This window comes from Ascidiella aspersa, chromosome 1 (assembly GCF_963924565.1).
Source record: "Ascidiella aspersa chromosome 1, kaAscAspe10.2, whole genome shotgun sequence".
Classification (NCBI taxonomy): Eukaryota; Metazoa; Chordata; class Ascidiacea; order Phlebobranchia; family Ascidiidae; genus Ascidiella; species Ascidiella aspersa.
The window spans coordinates 1,123,599-1,143,223 of record NC_139447.1 but is presented as its reverse complement, the minus strand read 5'-3'; the positions used below and the strand labels follow the sequence as shown (position 1 = coordinate 1,143,223).

At 37.2% G+C, this 19,625-nt stretch overlaps 1 protein-coding gene and 1 non-coding gene across 2 annotated transcripts in view; both read left to right on the top strand.

Moving 5' to 3' along the window:
- Positions 1–16,772, top strand: part of LOC146166442 (cytoplasmic dynein 1 heavy chain 1-like) — a 62,385-nt gene extending 45,613 nt beyond the window's left edge. Inside the window, exons 65-89 of the mRNA XM_083380386.1 lie at positions 113–275; positions 663–890; positions 1,771–1,930; positions 2,298–2,543; positions 3,251–3,459; positions 4,087–4,339; positions 5,014–5,145; positions 5,768–5,908; positions 6,255–6,371; positions 6,664–6,818; positions 7,309–7,420; positions 7,762–7,866; positions 8,380–8,553; positions 8,938–9,066; positions 9,461–9,622; positions 10,040–10,254; positions 10,925–11,143; positions 11,593–11,771; positions 12,121–12,191; positions 12,881–13,062; positions 13,615–13,779; positions 14,222–14,330; positions 14,955–15,126; positions 15,622–15,749; positions 16,431–16,772. Of these exons, the coding sequence (XP_083236512.1) occupies positions 113–275; positions 663–890; positions 1,771–1,930; positions 2,298–2,543; positions 3,251–3,459; positions 4,087–4,339; positions 5,014–5,145; positions 5,768–5,908; positions 6,255–6,371; positions 6,664–6,818; positions 7,309–7,420; positions 7,762–7,866; positions 8,380–8,553; positions 8,938–9,066; positions 9,461–9,622; positions 10,040–10,254; positions 10,925–11,143; positions 11,593–11,771; positions 12,121–12,191; positions 12,881–13,062; positions 13,615–13,779; positions 14,222–14,330; positions 14,955–15,126; positions 15,622–15,749; positions 16,431–16,553 (4,049 nt within the window). The 3' untranslated portion in view covers positions 16,554–16,772. The remainder of the gene's footprint in view (positions 1–112; positions 276–662; positions 891–1,770; positions 1,931–2,297; positions 2,544–3,250; positions 3,460–4,086; positions 4,340–5,013; positions 5,146–5,767; positions 5,909–6,254; positions 6,372–6,663; positions 6,819–7,308; positions 7,421–7,761; positions 7,867–8,379; positions 8,554–8,937; positions 9,067–9,460; positions 9,623–10,039; positions 10,255–10,924; positions 11,144–11,592; positions 11,772–12,120; positions 12,192–12,880; positions 13,063–13,614; positions 13,780–14,221; positions 14,331–14,954; positions 15,127–15,621; positions 15,750–16,430) is intronic.
- Trnaa-ggc (transfer RNA alanine (anticodon GGC)) lies at positions 4,675–4,749 on the top strand. The gene has a single exon. It is a non-coding gene; the product is annotated as a tRNA-Ala (tRNA).
- Positions 16,773–19,625: the final 2,853 nt, after the last annotated feature.

Below are 19,625 nucleotides of genomic sequence, written 5' to 3'. Positions count from 1 at the left end.
CAAGTGTGGAGTTGTGTGTTGAGGCAATAAAGGCTGAATTTTACAACACAGAGAGAGATAAATTGCCGCTTTTTGCCAAAGCATTTCTTTGAACACAACGACATTTTTGCAGGTGTGAAGTTGTGTCTTGAGTCGATCTGTCTCCTCCTGGGAGAACAAACAACAGATTGGAAGTCGATCCGGCAGATCATCATCCGGGATAACTTCATCCCTACAATCATCAACTTCTCAACTGAAGACCTCCCCGACAACATCAGGAAGATCATGAACGACAAGTAAGATGAAGATTTCAAACTTTGTGGATCATTTCTTGGCTTAATTTTTATCACAGACAACATTTTCTACCTTAAAGTGAACTTGGGTAGATTACGGGCCTAAAACCGGATTGAAAACAAAAACGAGCTTCACACTATTGGAATTTAGCGACTAACCTGGTAATCCATTTTATTAGGTTTACCATTACTTCATTAAACGACTGTAAAAAACAATTTGTGGATAGGGACCAAAAACTTACGACACGATCAACCTTAACCGATATTTGTTTAATATAGCAGTGGGAATTTTCAATCTACTAAAAAAAAACAGTTTATTTTTACAACTCTTTCTGGGCCTTTGCAACAAACTTAAATACACACGAATGCCAAAACTCCATTTTTTCCCAGGTATATCTCGAACCCGTCTTACAAGTACGAGACGATCAACCGAGCTAGTCAGGCTTGTGGTCCCTTGGTTAAGTGGGCGATCGCACAACTCCAGTACGCCGACATGCTGCAGAAGGTGGAACCACTTCGTATGGAACTGAGTACGTTGGAAAATAGAGCTGGAAACAATAAGCAGGAAGCTGAAGAAGTTGAAGTTCTCATCACAGAACTTGAGACTTCAATTAAGAGGTGACTTATTCATTTTGATAAGCTGATTAACAGACCATAAAGTTTAAATCTGAAGTTGCGAACCTCTCGTTTTACGAACAATTAACAAGTTTGACTAATTCACAATTCGTTTTTTCTATTTGCTAAATTCCCCCTAAGTCTGTGGTTTCTTGTCAGATAACTCTTTTTGGCAACTTGCTATCATATTTTTCCCAATATGAATAATCTGTGAACCAGATTAGCTCCTTTTCCATTTTCAGAAAACCAAAAAAAGTAGTCGCACATATTGTGTTTTGCAATAATTACCCAGCACAAATAAAATCTCCATGTGTTAAAATAACTTCTTACTTTGTGGCACTTTCTTACAAGCAGATAAACATTGACAATATTTTCAAAAAATGCTTTTTTTTTTCCACATATAAACTAGAGCAGCGGTTCTAAACCAGCGGGCCATGGCTCACTGGTGGGCCATAGGGACATTAAAGGTGGGCCACAGACCAATTTAAAAAAGCTAGATTTAGTTTTATTTGTGTCAATATATTTAATTTTACAGGAATAATGGCTTGGGGAGGAATTAAAAAGGAATGTAAATTTATTGTTCAGCCGCAATTATCTCACTAATGCACAGTTGAATAAATAATCTGTTTTTAATTATGTTCTGCTGTGTTTTGTTCTAAACCTATTTTACATTTTTTTCTTTCATAAAAATTTATTGGACCACAGAATTTTTTATGCAACGTAAATGGGCCATGAAAGAAAAAAGGTTGAGAACCCTTGCACTAGAGTATACACGAATATATTAATGAGAACCTTTTTTATTTTTGGCACATACAGGCTTATAACTTTTAAGGAAAAACTACTTTTCTTGGGTACACTTAATCAACGATATTGTTTTTCCCAGATATACTGACGAGTACGCTCTGCTTATAAGCGAGGCACAAGCGATCAAGCAGGAGTTGGTGACTGTGGAGGCGAAGGTTACCAGGAGCACAGGGTTGCTGAAGAGCTTGAGTCATGAGCAGGAAAGATGGGAACAGACCAGCGACTCATTCAAGAGCCAGGTGATGATTTAAAGATGGTCATTAACGTTTTTACACCAGTTTTGCCCCGACGAGCTAGATGACATACGCCGCGATTTCGTTTTTATTTGTATTTAACTTCGTGTGCAATTATAGAAACATCAAATTATATATTTTTAAACGTAAATGTAAAATACTGTTTTATAATCGTCTTAAATAACAATAAACGACTTTTGTGATCTTCTACGCGTTTAGCATATCTACGTAATTTTTTATTTCATCTTGTTATTATTGTTATATTTTAAAACCTCCGATTTATTTTTTAACAAACTTCATCTGATTTTTTTTTAGTATTTTTTACATTCCTTTCGCTTTAAATACGTTTTGTTTCTGTTAACCTTGATCCAAGATGTCCACAATGGCTGGCGATTGCCTTCTATCTGCCGCTTTCATCTCATACGCTGGTTACTTCGACCAAGCGATGCGGCAGAACCTCTTCCTGGCATGGACCACCCACCTCCAGCAAGCATCCATCGAGTTCCGGCTCGATCTTGCGAGAGTAGAATACTTATCCACGGTGGACGAGCGCCTCCAGTGGCAGCACAACGCACTTCCGGTCGATGACCTTTGCACCGAAAATGCGATTATGCTAAAGGTAGGTTTCGTTTTTTGCTGATTTTTAAAGTATTTTTCTTGAGTTTATGAAATTTTTGAACAATAAATAAACGGTCCTTCAGTTGACCAAACGTTTAATATGTTTTCAATAATTTTATTTGGTGACTAATTATTTTTTTGTATATAAGACGGTGTAGGATGTCGAAACGTCGATTGATTATATAATACTGCTGGATAAGCAACACTCTTTTATATTTTTTTTTTGTTGCCGTGCACTATTCCAAACATGCCACTATGTCAATCACAATACTTAGGCCTATATACTAAGCTACACGGCCTTTTTGCAAGTATGCAACTAAATCCCCGTAAAAAATATCAAGGCCCACAATTACAACACACCCAGGCACGTAGCTTTACATTTATGTAAATTGCTCTTCATACAGCTATTCGCCCGGCTTAGGTGATTTTTGTGGGTGTTATTGTAAAAACAGGTAGAGGCCCCTAAACGTTTTTTCTGAAGGATTTAATCCGCTAAAGTTAAAAACTTTTTCGGTTAATTTGCTAAAAATTAGAGCTCATCTTAAAAATGTTTTCATTTAGTTTGTTTTTTTCTTACTGACATATCCTGGGAACAAACATGAAAAACGACGGCCTCAAATTTCATAAATGCTCAATTTGTATTTTATGCCAAAACTATTATCTGTTGATCAGTAACAACCAGTTTAAAATTAACCAATTTTATTCTAGCGTTTCAACCGCTACCCACTGATCATCGACCCTTCAGGCCAGGCCACCGAGTTCATATTGCGTCAGTACTCTGACCGTAAGATCTCACAAACTTCTTTCCTCGATGACGCGTTCAGGAAGAACTTGGAGAGTTCGTTAAGATTCGGGAATCCACTTCTGGTGCAAGATGTTGAGAGCTACGACCCCATACTCAACCCAGTCCTCAACAGGTAGGTGGAATAAACCTTGTAAAATACCGATATTATCGCAAATATAAGGATAGGTGAGTTTAGAATTAGATGAATGGGTGTTGGCGTGTTGGGTATATTCTTTCTGTTATTGAAACGCGATATTACTGCGTATTGTTAGGGTAAGGGCGGATACATGTAATTAGATGAGTCTACGGTACTTACTTACCCATACCGATAAATGATACTTATCGGAAATCCCAAAAATACCTGATTTTTGATTAAATATCAAGGCGAATTTATTTGTGGTTGAAGGTTGAATTTAGAAGTAGAAAATCCATATAAAAGTTGACTGCTTGTATGATGCAATGTCACAAAATTCGTTGTCACGTTTAAAATCGTTACTGATTTCCCCCTTGTTTACTCTTTTATTAAACACTTTAATCTTGAAATGTTTGTTTGCAGTTCAGATTAATAACTTTTTTTTCACGCAACTGTGCTGGGTATCTTCGTATATGATAACTTATTTTTTTAGCAACTAAAAAGTATTTTAAATTAAAAATAAGCTTGGAAGGGCAACTTGCTTCTATATTTAGTAATTAACATAATTTTTTATAAAAAAATATATTTTTTTCTAATTAATAATCCTCTTTTTTCTATCTTCTGCAGAGAGCTTCGTCGCACAGGAGGCCGAGTCCTGATCACGATCGGCGACCAGGACATCGATCTTTCCCCCGCCTTCACCATCTTCCTCACAACCAGGGATCCGACTGCGGAGTTCGCTCCTGACCTCTGCTCCAGAGTCACCTTCATCAACTTCACCGTGACAAGAGGATCGCTACAGGCTCAATGCCTCAACCAAGCATTGAGATCTGAGAGGCCTGACGTGGATGCAAAGAGAATGGACCTGCTCAAACTACAGGTCATTATAGGTTGTTGTTATTGGCTTGATTTGGGAATACGAAGGAGAAGTGGTTACTATTATATTTGCTTTGAGCAGGGTTCTTAAACGTTTTTAGATGCGGTGCCGCCAAACCTCGCTCGTTTGTTGTTTAAGTTTATTGTGAACTTAAAATATAAAATCTCTTTTAATGTGAACCATAGATAATAATTATTATAATTAAACCTGAGGTGATCCGCTTAATGTATAAAAATAAATGTTATTGGTTTTACAGTTTTGTTTTTTGTTTTAAATGCGTGAATGTATCTAACAGCAAGCATTGGAGTATGGTTGTTTCTCGACTCGTTCCCTTCTGAGCCTGCATAGCTCAGTTGGTAGAGCGACGGTCCCGGCTTGACCGGAGGTCGTGAGTTCGAACCTCACTGCAGGCTAGTTGTTTTACTAGTCTGCCCTGCTTGCATCATAGATCAACAGACTCGGTGAGTCTGCGATGGCTTTCGGTGTACTGTACTTAACAGTTTATACAATTTAAATTTTGTTGTTCAGATTGATTGTAATGCTTGCGGTCTTTATAATCAGTTTTTTTAATTTTAATGTGTTTTTGTAATGTTCTTGTTGACAGTTTAGGGTCGATATTTATTTTACATTTTCTTTCCTGATCATGAATTAATTTTCCCATACATTGCTATCCACAGGGCGAGTACCAACTTCGCTTACGACAACTCGAGAAATCACTCCTTCAAACCTTGAACGACGTGAAAGGTCGAATATTGGACGATGACCGCATCATTACAGCGCTGGAGACGCTTAAGAAGGAAGCAGCTGAGGTGAGTGGAAATACTAACTTCGTGGCGTAATAATCTACTTCTGTAATCTCGGTTTTAGGACAGTTACTACGGGTGTTAAATTGATCTGAAAATGCTGTTTTATCTGGTTTACAATGAAGGTATTTTAAAGCATACACCTAAACTTTGCCGTTTTAATAAATCTACCATGTTCTCCATCTAAACCAGTGGTTCCTAACCTTTTGTCAATCATGGACCCCTTTATAAACTTTATCAAGCGTACGGATCCCTATTTTTTAGGAATAAACGTAACTAAGAATTATGCAAAACAGCGACAACATTTATCAAAAACTATAGATTTAATTGTAATAATTTAGTCCAATAAAGATAACAAAAATACCTGAACATGAAATGTTACTTTCTACAACTGTTGCGTTACATAGAACCCCCGAACATTAAAAAAACTTGCGCGGGCCCCTGCAATCGTTTTACGAACCCCTTGGGGGTTCATGGACCCCTAGTTTGGGAAACACCAATTAAAATCCACTTCCCCAAAACGTGTTTTAATGTCACTTTGCTTTATTGAATACCATCATTCAGTTGACCAGTTGTAATACATAACGTTTCTTCTTGTTTAGTTGACACGTATGTTTTTGATTGACAGGTTGAGCGCAAGGTGGAGGAGACCGAAGTGGTGATGGCCGAAGTTGATTCAGTGTCGCAGCAATACCTCCCTCTAGCGTCCGCTTGTTCGGCTATTTACTTCACACTAGAGTCGCTGCCGCAACTCCACTTCCTTTACCAGGTGCGATGGTCGATGATAGCTGCTAGTTGATGTTTTGACTTATTTTTGCGGTTTGTCGTGGATGAAAACATATTTAGTAAGGTCCAACTAACTGAAATAGCTTTTTATCGTTATTAAGTATTTGGCCTCAATTTGGTAAATTCAGAAATCGAATGTGTTGTTATCTTAACTATTATATTAAATAGTTAAATTTTCATTTATTAAAACACTCTTTAGCAAATGTTGATCAAAGACTAAGTCTTACAGCCTTAAATGCATTTTCCTTTTTTTTCCTTAATTAATAGGTCTGGAGTTACGCCGCAAAAGCTGTACCCTGACCCCCCTATTTTATCTGTTTTACTCCCAGTACTCGCTCAAGTTCTTCCTGTCGGTCTACCGCGATGTTCTCCACGACAACCAGGAACTCGCTCAGATCAAGGATTACTCGCAGAGACTTGACCTCATAATAAGAACACTGTTCAAGGTCAGTACATTCTGTTGTTTTGTTGCTATTGTTTTTTGTGTCTTTTTACCACAAACCAACGATAAAGGTAAAACTAATTTACCCGATCTAAACTTGTTTGTGTCAATATATAGGCAAACCTTGTTGGTTTTATAATTACAGAAATGCTTTCCTAGTTACCTGCCGTAACTAAAATGTGCATTACGTTAGCATAATTTTAAAATATAATTTTTCTTAGCTGTAAAATTTTTACAACAATTAATACTTATTGAAAAGTTCCATTGTAATGTGAATGACTTGTTTTTCAATCCAGACCTCTTACAACCGCGTGGCCCGCTCTCTATTGCACGAAGATCGCATTACGTTCACGATCCTACTGGCCCGGATATATTTGAAGGGCTTCTCTTTCAGTGACGTCAATCAAATCGATTACAACCATTTCTTGAGGAATCAGGAAATTGTTGTCAAGTTAGTTCTACAAGTTTTTAACTTTATACAATCGCTTTTACATTTCCTGCGTCATAACACTTGTCTTGATAGCGGCGTGATTTTTTTACGTACAGCAGTTTGAATAAGCTACTTAGAATGCATCTTGTTCTTTAACTACTTTGTCCTGGCTAGTCTTTTCCCAAAAACATTATTTGATTACGAAAATGCTTTCGTGCCCGTAAAGTATATTATGTTGAATTTGCAAGACACCTAATCCATATTAGGTGCATATAGACTTATTCTATTTGTTAAATAAAAAACACAGTTGATCTAAGAAACATCAAACCTCATTTGCAGCTTGTGATTGCTTCTCAACAACTTAATCCTGACATGACATTTTAAACCCTTTCGTTAGCCGATAAAAATTGTAATTCGTGTAAGTTATTGTCACGTTTCAGTTTTGCAACACCTAACCGGGTGCATATATGAGTTACGTGATGATAAACTTATAATCCGCATCAATCCTCAGGGATGTTCCCCCCCAAGTGAAGTCGATCTCTCTCCTCTCGGATGTTCAGATGGAAAACTTGGTTCGACTCCAACATCTTGACGGATTCAAGGATCTTGGAAGGAAAATGCTCGTGAGTTAAATATCTTCTTCATACCATGTTTATTAAAGATTACATAACAGGTTTCAATAAAAAAAAAATAATAAAATATTTCCATGTAAGAGGTCAAATAAAGTTCAAAATAATAGGTTTTGGTATTTTATCGTTAGTTACGGATTTTTTTTATATTCCACCTAAAATGCTCATGTTGATTATTGTTTTTGTGTTGTCATTTATTGTGTCTGTCTCTTGATTAATCGCGTAAATGAAAAACTTGTTTAGGGATTTAGTTTCAAAAAAATAATATGAAGCCTATTTCTGATAGCAACCTTTCTAATCATGTTTCGCTTTTAACGCCTTATTTCAATGTTTAGGCTTCTAGCGATGAGTTTGAGTTGTGGATGAAATCTGGATCTCCTGAAACCCAGGTTCCACTAATCTGGCAAAGCACGGTCACTGATGAAAATGGGTCACAGAAGGTAAGTTCAGTACAAACGGCCTTGTTTGTTAGTAATATCAACACTTTAAGTAGCTGAGCAAACCCGACAAGAGAGCGACCTGCTAATTACAAACATAGCGCGATAGTTTTCTTCCGTTTACTGATGAAGTCTCATTTTTTATTTCAACGCACACGCAGTCGGTGCATTGACGGCTGCCAACATCACTCCAATATTTTTTTAAAACAGATATCTACCATATTTCTAGGGACTTTTCAGTGTGCTAAACCAATGGCAGCGTTTGAAACAGTTAGATTTTTTTTAATGTTTAGTTTTTTTCTTGCAAAAGGCTAAATTAGAAAACAAACTGATGGAAATACTAGTTAATATCTCCAATGTACACCAAACCAAAAAACGGTAGACTGCTTCTACGAACTTCTGCGACCAAAGATCTATAAAGCCCACCATTCCTATACTTATAGCTGTTTGTTATTTTAAAGTTTCAGTATTTACACCACGCCTTTTTAAGCCTGTTTTAACCTTCTGCCTTCTCAGAGTCCGGGAGCAGCCAGCATCTCCCTCCAAGCGCTCCTCATCATCCAAGCGTTCCGGCCCGACCGCATCCCAGCAGCTGCCAACCTCTACGTAAAGTCGGTGTTCGGGGATTCGTTCATGGCTGAGAGCGAACAGGAGATGGACCTGGCGCTCATTGTCGAACACGAGGTCAAGGTCAGTACAAGGTCGAATGTCATGCGGGCTGCTTATGTTTTTCTATAGGTGTTGTATTGGTAACTTTCTATAGACTTTGAATCCTGTTAACAACTGACCTTGAATAAGTTCTCAAAGTCACATAATTTGTGGATTAGTTCGTTGAGGTTGATTAATATCTTTAAGCTAACCGGGTATTTCAGAAAAACGTCTTACCCGAACTAATCTGCGATGGCTTTTCGGTGTGCTAATGATACGTAAGCCGTATTCGTTGGTCAAAAAGCAGCTTCAAAAGGGCTAGATCACATTTGTTAACACATATTTGTGTGTGTTTTCCATTGGGCTGTAATAATTTGTTATTTAAATGATTAATCGTTCAACTTTCGACCTCACACTTACTTCCAGGCTTCGGAACCTGTCCTGATGTGCTCCCTTCCCGGATATGACGCAAGCAACAGAGTCGACGACCTCGCAACTCAACTCAACAAACAGATCACCTCCATCGCTATCGGGTCGAGCGAGGGGTTCGAACAGGTAACCCTTTGAACTTTTTGTTTTAGTTTTTTGCCAGATATTGTTCAAATGCAGATTAATGCTTTGCTAGTAGCGTGGTTACCGAATCATGGGTTTAAACTTTTTGACCTTCATATTGCTTTTAGGGTAGTTAATATTTTTGTACCGTCGTGTAAGGTCAACGGCAAAGACTGACATAATCAAGGCCAACGTGCCTTCGAATTTCGTAAAGAGTTGTATAACTACAATAACCTCGTCTGTCCATTTTAAGTGATTTGCTATTTTGACCGTAGAATTCAAAATCATACAAATTAAGATCGGACAGTCGCTTTTTAGTGCATTTTAATTTTATGTATATAAGTAAAAACTGTTAGACGTCGGTTTGTTATTTTAATCACTTGATCGTTTTTTTCAGGCTGAGAAGTCGATAAATTCTGCGTCTCGTTCTGGCCGCTGGGTGATGCTAAAGAACGTGCACCTGGCCCCGGGTTGGCTGGTGCAACTTGAGAAGAAACTTCACACTTTGCAACCAAACCCGGCCTTCAGGCTCTTCCTAACCATGGAAATAACACCAAAGGTGGGCGGGGAAGTACATAATGCACTTTGTGGGAGTAAATCAAACTCACCAATCAAACCGAACCAGCTTAAGCAAAAAAAATTAATGAATAGAAAACGAAACACTTTTACCAAGCGCGTTTCGGAAATAAACCAAATTGTCCACCTAAAAAAGACACACTAATACTTACTATCTGTCCACCTCAAAATAGGATTTGCTCACAGCCAAAATGCACCGAATATTTTCTGTTATTTCGGCTACCAGATAAAGTCAAATCAAAACATTTCTGAACTTCCAGTTAACTGGGACATTGAATTTAAGCTTACTTGTAAAAAAGGGTATTTTAAAACGACAGCTGGTGTTTTTGCCTATGAAATAAAATAAGTATCAGGCGGCAGTTCGTTCTTTATCAAACCACGTTATAACCTAATTCCTCAGATCCCGGTAAACCTGCTTCGTGCTGGTCGTGTGTTCGTGTTTGAGCCTCCACCAGGAGTGAGGGCTAACCTTCTTTCGACCTTCAACCGCGTGGCAACCTCGTCACGTGTCCAGAAGTCGCCAGCAGAGCGCGCTAGACTCTACTTCCTTCTCGCTTGGCTGCACGCCGTCGTGCAAGAGCGACTCCACTACGCGCCGCTCGGATGGAGCAAGAAGTACGTTGTATCACTAAGTGGTTTGACTTAACTGGACGCCATTTTGTGTCTTGCTATTGATTCAAAGTAGCCTGTTTAACTCAGTAGTTGGGCAAATTGGGCAACATTTTCTGTCTTGCTCTTATTTGAAGTAGCTTGTCTCATTGTGTGGTTGTAGGTTTGTCAAAATCGGGCCAATTTAGATGTTATTTTTGATTTGCTAATTGTGGGGTTGTTGTTAAATTGGGCGACATTTTGAAACTTGTTAGGTCCAAGTAGATTGTTGCGTACTATGCGGTTCAACGTTTTGTAAAAAAATCTGTGGCCGAGTAGGTTGTCTCACTATGTGGTTCTGGTTGAATTGGGCGCCATTTTATTTCTTGCCGTTGCTAATCTCTTGTTGGTATACTTTAAAACATACAAAATTTGTCTTTTTTTAGGGCTTAATGTTAATCATTTTAAAGGTCCACAAGTTTTGGTAATTGATTTATTACCTTTTATCATGTCGCTTTGCTATAAATATACCATATATTGTACATGCCTAATTTTTGATTTTTTTAAACTAATATAGTTTCAATATAAAAAGTAAACATACTTTGTTGGAAGTAAACTGAAACGAAGTGACGCGGTGCGTTTATCTTCTGTTCAAAATCAATCAACCAGCCATAACTTCACCATTCACTTCGTTTAGATACGAGTTCAACGACTCTGACCTGCGGTGCGCTTGTGACACGATCGATACTTGGGTTGATGCGGCTGGCAAGGGAAGGGACAACATCCCACCTGACAAAGTACCTTGGAACGCTCTACGTACGCTTTTCTCACAAGCTGTGTACGGTGGGAGGATCGACAATGACTTCGACCAAAGACTTCTCAACACTTTCCTCGAGAGAATATTCACAGTAGCGAGGTATGCGACTCCTTTGCTGGAATTTGTTGGTGGTATTAACGGACCTCGCGGTAAATGACTAAATATTGTTTCTCACAGTTGCAAATATTAGGGTTTTTACTCATTGTTAACATTATCAAAGACATGTCTTAACCGTAGACGTTTTTCGGATAGATAACCTTAGTGGTGGTACCTTCATTTAAACATCGGTATCTCTACGGGCATTAAGGTATCTTTATAAGAAAAAGGTCTTGTTTTTGTTAAATTGTCAAAAACCTGATCATCGAAAACCCAATGAACTGAAAAATAGTGAAAGGGGGCTCAAAAAAATATTATTGCACATGAGAAAACCAAAAAGTACTTATTTGAACGATTTATTCGCGTTTCTACTTTATAAAATGCGCCTAAATTTCGCCAAATTCTTGCACTTTACCGGCGGTGGGATTTGAACCAGCGACCCTTGTACTCAGCTTCGAGCACGACTTCGCTTTGGTTCGGCAAGTTGACGGACACAAGGACATTATGATGCCGGAGTCTGCGATCCATCAGGCTGACTTTGTGTTGTGGGCTGAACGACTGCCAGAGAAACAAACGCCTTCGTGGCTTGGACTCCCTAACAATGCTGAGAAGCTACTGCTCACTAACCAAGGTAAGTTATAATGAAATACATAATATATTAGAGGGCAGTACATCTTCCGTTATATGGTAAACTTTTCCTGGTAATGTAGAAATAAGAGAATTGTAACTTGGGTGTAACGTAAGCTTATTTGCTTGTCATCAATCAAGGAATTCAGATACGTTGTTTTTTATCATTTATTTTGTAAGGATAAATTTGTTTTAACTTCGTGGACACTTTTCCTGAAATCTATAAACAACGTTTATAATAGAAGTAAGTTTTTTCTAAGATAACGAACTTTTAAATTTAATTCATTGTTGCACTTTGTCAACCAACCAATGTAATAAAAAAGGTTTGCAAACTTTTTTTTTTTGTTATAAAGGTTTCGATATGATCAAGAAGTTGCTCCGAACCCAGCTAATAGACGAGGACGAGGATTTGGCTTATGAACAGGTAATTTTTTACAGTAATGATTATCCCATGTCAGTTATATGACCTTGCTTAAATTAATCTGCGATATTCTATGTCTTGTTTTTTCTGTTGTGCGACGTAAAATGAATATTTTTCAATCGAAAACCTGATTTTTTAAGCCACTGGCAATTTGTATAATTGAATGTGATTTAAAGTATATTCTATTACTTGTGATCCATGACAGGGCCTAATGAAAGCAGATATGGAAAAGTTACTCGTGGTATGACGTCATTCATGCTTGTAGCATTTAAAAGGGATTTTTCGGCAGAAAAAATCTCTAAATCTATGCTTCGGTTTATAAATTAAATTTCTTCATCTTTTAACCTTCGGTTTCTACATTTGAATCTGTTTTAAATATGCTTTTAAATGTCAAACGGTACGACCATCATCTTCACCCGATTCTAAAATCTTGTTGAATTATTTTATTTGTATATAAATAACTTGTAATAGACGGAACTTCAAAAGCTTTTGAATGTCGTTTTTTACCAGCTATTTAAAAAAAACGAATTTTTTAACTTATTTTTTACCATCAATTTTCATTCGTGTATAAAAATGGTTCTAGTTTGTTATTCTTTTAGCAAGTCAGTAGATTCAGTTAACATTCCAATGATGAGGAACGCCTCAAATTTATATTCAGCAAACCCTAACAATATATTTCCACCTTCCGCTAGGCGACAGTGTCGAGCCCTGAAGGCCGACGTAGGCGTACGTCATCAACTTTGTCGGACACGGATGGGCGACCACAGTGGATGAGAGCTTTGTTGTCAACTGCAAGAAACTGGAAGGCTCTTATTCCCACCCAGCTTCACTCCCTGCGCAGAACAGCCGACAACATTAAGGATCCGCTCTTCAGGTGGGGGATTGTAGGGAGTAAAACCGGTGTTAATTTTTAAGTGGTGAGGAATGCCATAACCTTTTTAGGTTGTATTTTAAGATACAAAACTTAAAATGCATAGTTATAATCTGCAGAATCTCGTACGTGCGATTTTAACATCGTTTTTTAATTATAATAAAAGTTTTACCCAACGTATTCATTATTGATACGGCTAGTTTAACGCTGTTGGCACAAGAATGGTGTTCTACGCGTCTGTAAATTAAGATCAACAACCATACCACATTTGCTTAAAAATTTCATCGTTTGTTTTATAAACAGACGTGTTTTTTAAAGCACCTACCAATAACCAACTGGTGTGACATGATGTTTAATAGGGACTTGTGGTGCTGGGCACTGACTGCCTGCGACACCCATTTTATGGTTTTAATTTATCTTTCTTTGGATAATTTTGGAAATCACCATGCGTTTAAAAAGTTCAATGTATCTGCTATTAACAACGAAGTGTTTTTCTAGTATTATGAAAAGTGTTTAAGTATTAAGCTTTACGACCATGTGTCGATGTCCCTCCAGGTTCTTTGAGCGCGAGGTCAACCTCGGGGTGTCGCTGTTGAGCAAGGTTCGCAGTGACCTTGAAGAGGTCGTTTCAGTTTGTGAGGCTAGGAAGAAGCAGACCAACTACCACCGCTCACTACTATCCATGCTCAACAAGGGGATGCTGCCAGAGTCATGGAACAAGTACGTGTGAAAATAACTAGCCCATGTGTTTGCATTTTGAATCACGACGATTAGTGGTTGTTCAACTTTTTGTGAATGTGACTTTCAATAAAACAGTAACTTATGACTTACTCCAGGCGTGTAAAAGAGTAAATTCATCATTTTTGTCCAACCCGCTTTAAAAGGATTCTATTCGCAAGTGCTTTATAGTTTGTTTTTTAGTTTTTGCCTTGAAATAAACCTAGTCAAACTAATTCGACGAAACCACACAGGGACACGAAGTATAAAAGTGGCGACCTTATCATCCTCAAACCACCAGTGGCTCGCTACTAAAACAACCATTTTCACGTATTGTGTCCTAGAGATAAACAACTAGATGGTTTAGTTCAACTTTGTCAGTGTTGCATCGTTAAGTGCTCGTGTGTTACTGTAAGGCCACTACTAAACACTTGTTTTGATACAGATACAAGGTTCCCGATGGTTGGACAGTCATCCAGTGGATCACAGACTTCAGTGAAAGAGTGAGACAGCTTCAGAGGGTTTCGGCTGCAAGTGGATCCAAGGGACTTAAGGTAAAGTTTAACTTGTTTACTATGCTACATGTAACTTTTTAGGGGATTCAGTGATAGAATCGAAATATTCAGTTGGTTGTCTGTTTTTTTTTTGTGGCGATTCGTAAAGAATAAGTTACGTTGATAAATGCAACACGTGACATTTTTAGATTTAGTCTTTAGCTAAAAACCCGCAAATAACAGCAAAACGTTTCCTCTGGGTAGTTCCATGCTTTTAGTTAATTGAAAGTGGGATTTAAAGCAACATGCCGCGTTTTTACTTTAACTTTTACCAGTGTTTCTCAACCTTTTCCAAAAACAGCTCAAGTGTAAGTGTGACAGCTAAGTTTTGCCGATGGATTTTCTTCAATTTTAAACGCGAACAATTCGTGAAACATTTGCAGGAATAAGTTCAAACTTAATGAATATGAGCCATTTTTGAGAAATCTTGCCAAAAATTAACCTCAATAAACCTTATGTAAAACCACCGATGTCGGTGACCCAAGTAAGTCAAACGATCACAACGGTTAAAAATCCCTGGCTTAAACTCAACGTGTACTTTGTTGTGGTTATCGCACCACTTAAAATCTTCTAAACTTTTTTTGATGAAAAATACTTTCTTTCGTCAACATGTTGTTTCCGCAGAACTTGTCTGTGTGGTTGGGAGGATTGTTTGTGCCAGAAGCTTACATCACAGCAACCCGTCAGTACGTAGCACAAGCTTACAGCCATTCACTCGAGGAACTCACGCTTAAAGTGAAGGTGGCGGAAGGGGGGAATAACCCACAACTGGACAACAAAACCTTCGCAGTTACAGGTTCGTATTTCCGTTTTTTAAGGTTTCAATCTTACCTTTTTGTGTGAAATACCTCGCCTATTAATTTTAGCGCTGCCTATTGAGCCACACACGTAATATTTTAGTTTTTTTAACCTCGGTAATTTTTTATATAACTGGCTTAATAAAATAGCTTCCAAAAGTGTTTTTTTTTTCGTTTCCACCGGCGAACTTAATGGGTTTCAATTCTCCTCTTTGCATAACATCTAAAAATATTCGATTTTTGTTGTATTTCTGTCGGCCGCCTTTGGTGTTTTATACTGAGACCGATTTATTTTTCCTGTAAGATTTATTTTTTCCTGTTCCTGTAAAAAAGCAAATTATTATTTTCGACAGCATTCCTGGGTTTTGGTGTTAGCTAGTATTTTCCGTCATTTAATAATGCAAAAGTGATTGATGTTGCTTTATTGAGTTTTTTAAACGAACTCATTATTTTACTACCAAGTACTAACCCGTTGTTTTGTCATTTCTTCACAGGTTTGATTCTGCAAGGAGCAAACTGCAGCAACAACAAGTTGTCCCTCTCATCCGAAATATCCACCAAACTGCCGCTAACCTTCCTCTCATGGGAAAAGGAGGCGTCAAAAGAACGTGGCGTGAACGAGGTAAGGCTACCGTGGAATAACTGATTATCAAAATTTTAAGGGTTAATAACGTTAAACTTGTTTGTTGTGAGAGATACATTTGGATAATGTGACACTCGTCATTTTACAAACAATTGTGTTGGTAGTTTTAAACTTTTAATCTTGGATGAAAGACGTAGGTGTTTACTGTTTAGCGCTTGTTTGTTTTTTTGTAGTAAGTTTAAATTTATTTGGTCTAAACAATTTACTACCCAATACTATCTAATACCTCACAACAATGGAATAACGATTCCCTTGTATTTTCACCAATTTGTTTGAAGTTTATTTTAAGATCGTACTGTTGGTTGCTGTGATAACCGCTTACTGTTTGTGAAACCCAATCATTTATAATTAGCTAACGAATAAAAATACCATAAACCAGGCCTACTATACTTTCAATGCCCGATTAAAGGGCAACTTTGCCAGCGAACTTTATCTAACTTAAAAAATAAATAATAAAAAAGACAAACTTTTTTATTTTGTAAAGTATATAGACAAGAAAACGCAAAAGAGACAATTTGTTATTTTTAGCCTCCATGGAGATCATTTATGTTTCTTTAGATTAGAGGATAAATCCTAAAAATGTCATGGACGATTCATGGACGTTATCCAATCATGGAAGTTATGTATGCGCCACCAAACGACATTTTGTTGTTTTTTTAGGTGACCCTCCCCGTGTACAGGAATGGCATGCGGTGTGACCTTCTGTTCACCTTGAGCTTCTCTGTGATTGGTGATGAGTTTAGTTTCCACGAGCGAGGCGTTGCTTTGCTCAGCGCAGATTAAGCCCGAAAAGATCTAGACTAGTCGTGTACATATTGATGTTAATTTGATTGTAGTCAACTGAAAATTGTATATAATTAGGCTTCGCATGTATTTGATCTAAATTTTACTAACGAAAATAGATTTATTCTTCCATAATGTTGTTTACCGGAAACTAACTTTTAAATCTGTAAAGAATAATTCGTTTTGACTGGTAATTTGAAATAAATAAGATTCGGATTGATTGCTAACTGTATTCGTATGTATTCTTTCAGTGAGGATTTAGCGACAGTTTACGACTTTTAAATAAGTACTTAGATTCAAACTACTCCATGCACACTAAATAATTTAATTTATTTTAATATTAACACATCATAGTTAATCAGTCAATGTATATGTTAGTATGGCGAGCTGAAAGTAGGATTTTGGTTTAGGTCCATGAAAATTTCCAGAGATAACGTCATAAAGCAAGTAATCCTAAGAAACCTTGTAGAACTATTGTGCAAAATGCAGTTAAAAACGACAAAATGACATAACAAGGCGGACTTTAGCTTAATACACCAGATTCAAATGCCAGCGCTTAAATAAAGCATTCCAACTGGCGATAATTAGTTTCATGGCATTACGTTTTAAACACAATAACAGAACAGGAAATTTTAGACAATTGACAAAGCACGAGCATCTGATATGCTGTTAAATTATTGAATACACACAGGCTGGTGTGACGGACGTCACAATCCAAAAAACCAGGAAGTGACGTGGAGCAAGATGCTTTCGACGCCATTAACGCTGGCCTTAATTGGGTTTCGGGTTTTATATCACCTCTTGACGTTTAGCAGTGTTTTCAACCTTTTTTACAGCGACCCAAATAGCCTACTAAGCGTAAGTTTTATAGTGAAGCTGAGGCGATACAATCTTTTTACTAAACTTCTTGTAAGCTTAAAATCTATGTATACGATGAAGAATTTTTACTGGTTGGGGATCTGATTCCTGAGACCAACAGAATGACGCGGCAACGTTTTGCGCGAGGCTGCAAGCTCTGTAGTTTAGCTTCGCACAAATGCATTTCCGTGTTTAGACAGAGCGTTGCTTCTTTTTCAAATATTTAAAACCAGCATTTACATTTGTGGTTTTATTTAGGCGGGTCTTCTGTAAAGCAGTATTTAACTATAGGTTCGCTGATTGTTATCTTATAAAATGTCTACGACGCCAGCACAGCGACTTGAAGAACTCTGTAAGTAAAACTTTGATTGTGTTGTTATCATTGGGGCGAATATTTTTTGACCTAAAAAATAGGAAATTTTAACGTGAAAAATTAAAACTTTGACAAATTTTGACCAAAAAAAATTTATGTTGACTAAATTTTGACCTGTTTCAATAATATTGATTTAAATACCCTAGGCGTCGATTTAAAAAAAAATTGACAAAATTTTGACCTAACGTGTAAATTTTGACTTTTTTTGACAAGTCAAAAATTAATTGCCATATTTATCATGTAGTTGTGGGCCGCGTGATTGCCGTTCTTTTATTGCACTGTATTTTAAAAGTTGATGTGGCTAAGAATTTTTATAGTGTCTCAGCAAGCCCGCGTGCCAAATGTGTGGTCCTGAGAGCCTGTCGAACTATATTTTTGCCAACTTTGATTATGTGTAAACGCACAATTTTTCGCGGTTGGGACTTATATTCTTCGTTTTATAGTATGTTTTACATTATGGCATGGCAGTGTTTTCGGCATTAAGACGCCGTGCTATGTTTAACCCTTTCTTGTCAACAGCCTAACGCTGTGTGAACTTGGACTCCCTACAAAATGCAATTTCTACCAAATTATATCTAGTTAATGTAATTTTTCGTTCAACTTTGTAATATGTCTATTGTATCGCGAGTAACATTTATCAAAATTTTAAAACAAGATTACCGTAATGTAGGCTATTCCTTTTGTGTGTATCACGCAAACTTTGATTGCGAGTGCCGCCATTCAGCTGTGGAGATAATATAGCGTTAATATTTTATGCACTATAAGTACAGGTCTAAGGTAAACGATTGGCCAACTGAAACCAAATACCGGTTTGTTGGAGAACATCACGTTTTTTAAATTAGTTGAACTACGACTTTACTTAAAGTCTAATGTAAGGATTTTTATGTGCTTTTATCAAGTTGTAGGCCTATGCCTATTCAGCCCAAAAGCGATCTTGCGTCTTGTGACTCATAACTGTACAGTCCAATTTCTGTTAAATTATACTATTATACTATAAAGAGCAACAAAACAACAAGCGTTTCGAAGTAGGCAATTGTTTTATAACGAAACTTTGTGACGTCATTCCAACTCCAAACAAATATCCTAGCAGCCCCTGTTTTACGTAGTGGTTTTACTGGACCTTTAATAGCTCTGAAAAGAATACTTTAGGCAGCGACAAAAAAAGTTTGCCGACCGCTGGTATAAAATTTATATTGCTTTTAGTGTTTAGATTAGGTTTTTCAAACTAGGCCTACCTAACCACAAACGATACACTTTTTACATAAGCATTTCTTAACTACTTTCATAGAAATGTTTCTTTTGTACTTAAAAACACAGTTGTTTTAAAATCATTTGGCATTATATGTAGGGGAAAGCGGGGCAAAACGGACCCCTCACCTTTATCGTTAACGAAAATTGCCAGCGTCAATATTTGCTTTCTGAATAGTGACTATCGTCGAAAAAACGTTTGTCGACAAAAATCAGACTGATTCGATTTCGCACAAACCAGGGAGGGGAGAAAATGTGTTTGGGGGATATTGATATAAGGATAGCGCAGTAAAATGATGCGTTTATTAGTAAAGTTCAAGTAAAAACGGAGTTACTTTTTTTGCTAATTAATTTGTAGGTAAGGGTGTGTTTATTAATCCGAAACAGTTGGCGTTTTAAGTTGAACGATTTTAAAGAAACCAGGTTTTCATGCGACTGAGCTGGGCAAAACGGAGCCCTCACAAGTTAATCTGTTATTACTAGCCTAAAACCGTGCACTGTTTGTATTTTTGATTAGCCTTTCAGTAAAACATTTTGGAAATTGAATAAAATTAAATAATAAATCATTATTTTATATGTTTAGATCAGTTTTG